This window comes from Antedon mediterranea, chromosome 6 (genome assembly GCF_964355755.1).
Source record: "Antedon mediterranea chromosome 6, ecAntMedi1.1, whole genome shotgun sequence".
In the NCBI taxonomy this organism is placed as follows: Eukaryota; Metazoa; Echinodermata; class Crinoidea; order Comatulida; family Antedonidae; genus Antedon; species Antedon mediterranea.
In genome coordinates, this window is record NC_092675.1 from 21,001,849 (window position 1) to 21,009,580 (window position 7,732).

The following is a 7,732-nucleotide window of genomic DNA, read 5'->3' on the forward strand; positions in this document are numbered from 1 at the left end:
ATAAATTCTTTAAGAAATTGATATCTGCGTCTGCTTTTGCGACCTCCTTGTTAAGTTTCTCAAACTGTCTAAGGTCCTACTTGGTTACTGTACTAGTCGAGGCAAAGTCATTAATGATGTGGCCAAACTTCCGAACAGAAAGTAAAATTAACACGAATTTTATAGCAACATAAAAACTTTTAATGTCAGACTAGTACAGTAACCAATCAGGACCTTAGACAGTTTGAGAAACTTAACAAGAAGGTCGCAAAAGCAGACGCGGATATCAATTTCTTAAAGAATTGTAAAACATTCGGCATTTTTCTCAGATTTAGTATAATAAATGTTCAACAAGTTTATAACTCAAATATGCCTTTATTATGTTCACTCCACATAAGCTGTATTTTATATATAATAATAATAGTTCATTCTTATATAGCGCATAATTAATATAAGCAAGCTCTCAATGCGCTGAACATTATTACCCCCGTGATTTTTTTTGGGATCAAACACGTATGGAAACATACTCCCATATGCATCTAGTAATCAGCGCAAATTGTGTCTTGATATATCATTAAAGTTATCAATCATAAGTGTACATACATAACAATCTTTATAAATCAAACGCCATCCACCTTCCTTCAAAATATTTGGGTTTTTTTTCGAATTTCTCTAATGTATTGTTGCTTATTGTTACCGAGGTAATAGTTTAGTTTGTCAAATTTGACAAAAAACAAAATTACTGTTTTATTTAAATACCATGGATTTTACAGTATATATTATTATGTTTCCCATACTGAGGCTAACTAGTCCATGCGCCTACTTATTATAAACTTAATATACATATGCCAGTTAAAATAATTAATTATATAATATATAATTATTGCGGAATATGGTTAAAAACACATTAAATTGTAATTATTACTGACTGTGTTAGGACTTTTCAATGTTTGAACAAACAATAGACGCTTGTAGGGCGTCTTCAATCATTTCACGACTAAAGCTCGGAAAATGTTTCAAAACTTTTGAAATTATCTGCGCATGCGTCGTCATCTCTTGCACTTCTAATTGATGTTCATCGTTTTCTACCAAAAGTACTGTATCTTTAATCGCGACGATCTTTCCCTTCTCAAATATAACACATCTCAGCTCTGTCAAAAATGGACTCGTACCGAAAGCTCCAGGCACGGTGTATATATCTCTCATAATAGGTTTAAAGACGTCCAAATCTTGAGGTGTAATGGTAATTCTTCCAAATACATGCCAAGCTTTACTGTCGATATTTACAGGAAATTCATACTTTTTGTCGTGTTTGTGATAGCGGATTATTACGTTGTCCTCACGAACAAACTTCAAATATAGAAACCCAATGTGATAAACCGGAGACTCTTCTTTAAAATCTAAAGGTATCGGGTCTGAGGAGCCATGTCCCATTCCTACGTCAACTAGATGTAGATCGCCTGGTTTGATGAGATTTCTGACCATCACCATCACATGACTTTTATCTACATCCAATATAGCCATTTGTGCGTAGTAGACGTCATAATTTAACACATTTAGAAGTTCCTTTATAAATTGATTCAGTGCGTAGCACAAACCACCCTTCCCATCAAATATGTCCTCTTTGATCTCTTGAAATGAGGGCAGATGACGATCATCTGGTTTGGTACTAAGAGTGCGAATGGACTGAAAAGGTGCAACATGTATGAAGTTATAAAGTAGTTCTTTAAGAAGTTCAGGTCTGTTTTCTTTTAACTTGTTTTCTACCTCAGTGATACGTAGATTGTCTTCAAGAAAACCAAGTGCTTCCTTTATACTCAACATGCTTCACCAACAAAGAGACAACCTAGAATAATTAGATGTATTAATTAACATTATTCTCGAGTCTACCGGCGTCCATAGCTATAAGTAATACATAAAACTGTAAACGATATGAGGAAATTTGATTATTGGTATCAGGAAAGAATGAGAACAGAACACTGAAGATGGCAAATCAAAACCTTACCTTTCGGAAATGTAAATATGTTCTATATTAATCAATAATATTATTATTATATGAACGGAAGGCGTAGACAATTCATCCAGACTTTTTTTTTAGTTTTAGTTTTTAAATTATGTTTTTATAAAGATTTTAAAACGTATTCCAAAATCAAAATGTGATTTTGTTTATAAATCTTTTAATATGTGTGTTTTTATAATTGTATTTTATAAGTTCGATTGTGAAAACTTATAGGCCTATTGGTGGACAATTTTATCCTACTGCTAGGGCGATGGATAATGTTAGGCGTGGTGTATTGCCACAATATGTTCTAAACATTTTTAGTAAGCATGACAACAATTATCACAATCTTAGACACAAATGCAATGAATGTACCTTTCTCAAGACTAACTCGCGGCCAACACTTTATTCATATAAATGGGCCTAAACTTTGGAATTATTTCTGTAATAAAATTCCAAACCTGGGGTGGATTGCTATAAAACAGTCTTAACTGATGGTCTTAACTCCCCGATTAAAGCCGGCTTTATCAGATAGACGGTCTTAAGAAAACCACCCCTGTTAGACCATTATAAAACAGTCTTAGATAAGACCGCGTGAAGTAACAAATTGAGGGCGTACTTTGCGCGTAGAATACCAAATAAGGTAATATTCGTCACGCTTGTTCAATTCACAATCATAACAGTACGTACATTTCTACGCAAGAAAATCTATTCTAGGCCTATATAAGAATAAAATCACCGTTATTATTTGATTTAACAATTAGTTGTCTTTAACGATAAATAATACGTAAAAGCAACAAAAAGAGAGGTTTAAGACTGTTTTAAGACTCGTTTTCGAGTAGGCTTTAATTTTAAAGACCGCTAACAGGTTAGACTACGGTATAGCAATGGGCTATAAAGCGTGGTTCCCACTAGCGACGCAACACAAGGACGTAACGCAACGCAAGTGAATTGACCAATTACAAGCGATGGTTTATTCGCTTGTGATTGCTAACTGTCTATAACTCCGCTTGTCATTGGTTAAAACGTGCGTTGCGTTTACGTCCTTGCGTTACGTCCTAGTGGGAACCAAGCTTAGTATAAGACTATACTTGCTACGTCACGAATTATAGCCGGCTAAGCGCTAAGACCGTTTATAGACCGCTTATAGCAATCCGCCCCGGTACATAAGCATGGCAAAAGTTTTAAAAAGGTCTGTTAAAGAATATCTTTTATTAATGTATAGGCTACGTCAGATGGTAACCTAATTAATTAAGATATTGTATTCTATATTTTTCCCATTTATATAATGTACGTAAAGATTAAGTGTTGTATTATTATTATTTGTATAATGTAAAGAGGGACTACAGCGAGAAGCCCATTGGGCCTTTTGTAGTCTCTCGACTATTATACAGATATTGACTGCTTAGAGGTTAAATATAAGATTTGACATCCCCGAGGGAATGATATTAAGTTCGAGGGAATATATATTTCCCGAAGCGCCAGCTGAGGGAAATATATATTCCCCGAGAACCTAATATCATTCCCGAGGGGATGTCAAATCATATATTTAACCGATATAAAAGGCAATATCTGTTATATTATATAGCCAAGAACAAGTCTGCTGGGTTGGGTGAAGCTAGGCTAGCTACTAGGCCTCCTTATAGGCCTAGGCCTAGTATTTGTATTGTATTTAAAACAAGCCTGCCTAGACACCTTACCTTGCGAAGAATAATATACAGATAATAATTAATGATTCCTTGGCAATAAAATATTCACTTAGGCCTAGGTCGTATAAATTAACAGAAGAATTTCCATCAATAAGCCTATTAATAATAATATTATAATCAGGTAGGCCGAATAAACAATTCGTCGTCTTCTCGATCTTCGAGGAGCCGAATCACCGGATGTTCAGCGCGTACTAGTTACTAGGTTACTACCGTGAGTATTGACCAATCATAAACGGTGTTTCATCACATTTAGGGTGGACTTATAACAAATGAGGGCGCTATGTATGCATAGCTTAAATAGTTTAGAAGATTAATTTCTTCAAGCAAATTCCGTGGCCCAGCGGATGAAACGTTGTCTTGCGATGGAGTGACAATTCCACCCGAGTTCAAGATCGAGTAGATGACTTTTGTTTATTTATCGGCAACGCGAGTGTTGGCACACGAAAATTACACACTCAATATCATCGTACTCGAGAATCTATATGTTTAATAACAGGGGACACGATAATTACGCGAAAATTACACAGTCAATATCATCGTTCTCGAGGATATATACGATTTACGATCCTCGCAGCGGTAGTCATGTGATGCAGTTTCAACCAATCACGTTAGCGTATTTACATAGGCTATGTAATATATATATATATTATATGCCAACAATTGTTATAATATAATATTTTTGGTCAATAAATGTTTCTCGAATTGAATTGAATTGAATTACTACTTGTGATAAGCAATAATACATAATTCAAGTCCCTTCTATGTTCATACCAGCATCAAAACAGACAATTTCATGCCAATAAAAGACAATTGTAACAAGAAATATTTCTTAGATACTTTAAGTGTGAAGTATCATATTACAAACAAAAACTTTCATGGACTGTTTTGATAATAATTCAATGATTATCTGACAGCGAAATACAGTATTGTCATGGGACTCATAAATACCAGAAATACAGCTGGTACCTATAAATTATAGTCGAGTTTCCATTTTAGCAAAAATGTCAAAGTGTAGTACTATAACTGCTTCTTGATTTCATCTAATAAATGAGTCATCTCGTGTGACGTAGCGGGCAAGAGCAGCAGCGTGAAAATAATGTATTAATCAACATCTGTTTAACCGACTATTAGACAACAGTACTGTACTGTAATAATACAAGAAAACTTCATGGCCTAGGATATCTACATAAAACCGTTAAGAAACATTATAAAGAAAGTAGGCCTAGTATTACTAATTGACTGATTTAAAGAGTGAGATAAGAATATTTACGATTATGATCAAAACAAAATCTTACCTTTCAGGATATGTGAATCGTTTCGGTATGAATGTTAGATAGAACAACATTACATTTCATAAAGGCTATCAGTATCAACGGGAACGGGAGAAAAAGGCGCATGCGCCACTTATAAAAGAGCCATAATTAAATCATTATTTTACGGTCTACATAAAATTGCCACAAAAGCTGTTATTCTCTGTTATTCTCTATAAAGGTAATGAAACTTCCACGTCTATTCTTTACTTTTGCATAGAGATATGATCTCTATTAACCTTATTAAAGCACAGACATAATAATAGCATGACATAAAGCATATATAATATGCTTTATGCTTTATGCTTTTATTATATATATACCTTTTTTACAAATTCACAATATAAACACCTCAATTTAACAATAATCATGTATGCTCGTTACTAGTCAAATGTTATTTAAGACAAGTAAAATAATGAATGTTATTATACGGTTCGTGAAATGGTAAAAATAATTTCATTCGGTGAAAGATGAAATTGTATTTTCACCGAATGAAATTATTTGTACAATTCCACTCATTTATTTAGTTTACTATTACTTAGGCTTGTTAAATGAATGAACTTCGTGTGGGTAGAGCAATGGTACATTTTTTAATTTTTTTTATTTAATTTCATTGGTGATGTCATCATTCCCACGCGTATTTCTTAACGTGCGCGTACACCATAGGCCTTGGTAACGTTTTGTTGTTAATTAATTGTGTGTGTGCTGTGTGCATTCTACTCGTGTTCTAAATAAATAGACGCATGTTGTTACAAAGATAATAACTTATAATATATATATTCTTTGGTTGTTAGGAGAAGATTAAGTTAACTTATAAGTTCTTTGATTGAACATTGTTGTCATTTTTTTAAATATTTTTCCACTTAATTAATTATGCTTAAGCAGTTGTATTAAGGGTATTTTAGGCCTTAGATAAGAAGAATCATGATTGCGCCTGCAATAATTTTTATGGAACTTTCTAACGAAAAGTTTAGTCCACGAAAAGACGTCAGGTAAGTCTCACGGCCACAGAGTTTAGCCAAAGGTGCCTCTATTGTAGTAGGCCTAGGCCTAGGCCTAGTCCAGCCGTTGGCCCAAACTAGCCTTGGCTAGGCCTAGGGCCTATATAGGCCAATTGTAGATCTACCTAGGCCTAACTATTAGTTTGTTAAAGCCTACCTAGAATAAACAGTAAAAATAGCATAGGTGGGCTTTAGGCCTAGGTAATAGGCCTAGAGAAAAAAGTTACTAATTATCAATACTAGGCTAATTATGTTTATTGAATGTGTTTTAAAAGTTTTTTAAAAATACGCATTTTCAAGACCTGTCCTTCCATTCCATTGCAGACATTGCAGAATTTGATTTTTAGATAAAATATCCAATAGGTAGGCAGGCCTATTCCTAGACTGACGTCATATTATAGGCTAGGGCCTAGGCTTAATAAGGTTTTTAGGCCCTATATGGTTAGTGGTTGTCTATTCTTAGAGATGTCAGAAGAGTCTTTTTTTTTTTTAAACCCTTAAAAACAGGTAGAAAAAGAAATAGGCTAGGCCTAGGCCTAATGTATTCTATCCTATCATGTCAAACGGCAGTTATTGTAATCGTTGTTTATTTTGTTTATATGTCGGCCTAGCTAAGTGTTTATATTTGTTTTGTCTTGATAAAATATATTTATGTTAACAAATATTCTTCACAGTCGAAGCTTTATAGATAAACTTGAACAGGAAATGTCGTTTGAAGCTAGGAAAGAGGAGTTGTGCAAAAAAACTGAAAAGAAGCGGGAGCGGCGAAAATCCGCTGGTGAGCCCAACAAAACATCAACGGAAAATGCCGCAGTAACGACAGAGCTTTTGCACAAACAAAATGAGTTAGAAAACGAAAAGAAATTGTTACTGAATCAACTAAAAGATATCGATACAGAAAAAGAAAAGAATGAAAAGACGCTATCAATTCTTCAAGCAAAAAATGCTGATCTTGTTTGCGAAAACGATATTCTTTGCGATCGTGTAGGCGATTTGATGATACAGAATAAAAATTTGCATACATTACAAAAAGAAAATACCGAATTGAGGCGGGAAAACCAAGAGTTGTCTTCTAGGGTAACGTCACTAAAGCGACTGAGTCGTTGCATTGACAGAGCCAATGATAAATTTCGCTCAGACATTTCAGAACTAAGAAGACGTCCTTCAGTAGCGGACTACCAGGCGGTCAACCAAACAATCAGAAGATTACGTTTTGTTTTGTTTTTACTACTAGTCAGTTTCTTTAGTATGCTCGCTCATCTAAGTGGTTTGTCTGGTTTATTGTCTACAGACAGTAGCATTGATAACAATGAATTCTGGTCGTCAATATTGAACTTTTCTGAATACTTTCAGTGAAGGAATGTTATTTGTTAGTTAGAGATAGTAACTTAGCCAATTGTGATAACTCTGAAAACGAACGATTTAAATATAACGTTTAATTTTAACACTACGAATAGTAAATACAATTATATAGATAAACATATAAATGGTTGTCTGTTTCATTTTAGCGCACGGTCTTTCGGTTAGTCCCGTGTGCAACATAACACGGCTCATGTGCATGTTAAAGAACGCAGTACACTCTTCGAAAGAGTAGGAGATCGTCTCCCGGTACTGCCCAATTCACGACCAGAAGGACCAACAAGTCTACGAACTAAGGGGACTATCCTTGGTGTGTGTAACACAAAACAAACAAACCAGACGCCCATCTTCATCTATTCCTCCTTTCTACACCAA

The 7,732-nt window shown here is 34.5% G+C and overlaps 2 protein-coding genes across 3 annotated transcripts; one reads left to right on the forward strand and one right to left on the reverse strand.

Moving 5' to 3' along the window:
• Window positions 1-194: 194 nt before the first annotated feature.
• Window positions 195-5,061, reverse strand: LOC140051812 (uncharacterized). 2 transcript variants are annotated; one of them, XM_072097130.1, is made up of 2 exons: window positions 4,983-5,061; window positions 195-1,825 (listed from the first exon to the last, which is right to left on the reverse strand). In XM_072097130.1, the coding sequence occupies exon 2, from the start codon at window positions 1,801-1,803 to the stop codon at window positions 913-915; it is 891 nt and encodes a 296-aa protein (XP_071953231.1). In that variant the 5' UTR covers window positions 1,804-1,825; window positions 4,983-5,061; the 3' UTR covers window positions 195-912. The 2 variants fall into 2 exon arrangements, with proteins under 2 accessions (XP_071953231.1, XP_071953232.1); XM_072097131.1 differs by lacking the exon at window positions 4,983-5,061 and adding an exon at window positions 3,679-3,705.
• A 727-nt stretch (window positions 5,062-5,788) lies between these two features.
• LOC140052231 (uncharacterized) lies at window positions 5,789-7,479 on the forward strand. Its single transcript, XM_072097698.1, has 2 exons — window positions 5,789-5,989; window positions 6,673-7,479. Exons 1-2 carry the CDS (start codon window positions 5,922-5,924, stop codon window positions 7,352-7,354), a joined length of 750 nt encoding a protein of 249 aa, XP_071953799.1. The 5' UTR covers window positions 5,789-5,921; the 3' UTR covers window positions 7,355-7,479.
• The last annotated feature ends 253 nt before the right edge of the window (window positions 7,480-7,732 follow it).

Bases quoted from the DNA above. Each gene is read 5' to 3' on its own strand.
- LOC140051812 (XM_072097130.1), bottom strand. From the start codon at position 1,803: ATGTTGAGTATAAAGGAAGCACTTGGTTTTCTTGAAGACAATCTACGT.
- LOC140052231 (XM_072097698.1), top strand. From the start codon at position 5,922: ATGATTGCGCCTGCAATAATTTTTATGGAACTTTCTAACGAAAAGTTT. The intron at 5,990-6,672 runs GTAAGTCTCACG...TATTCTTCACAG, and splicing joins AGTCCACGAAAAGACGTCAG to TCGAAGCTTTATAGATAAAC.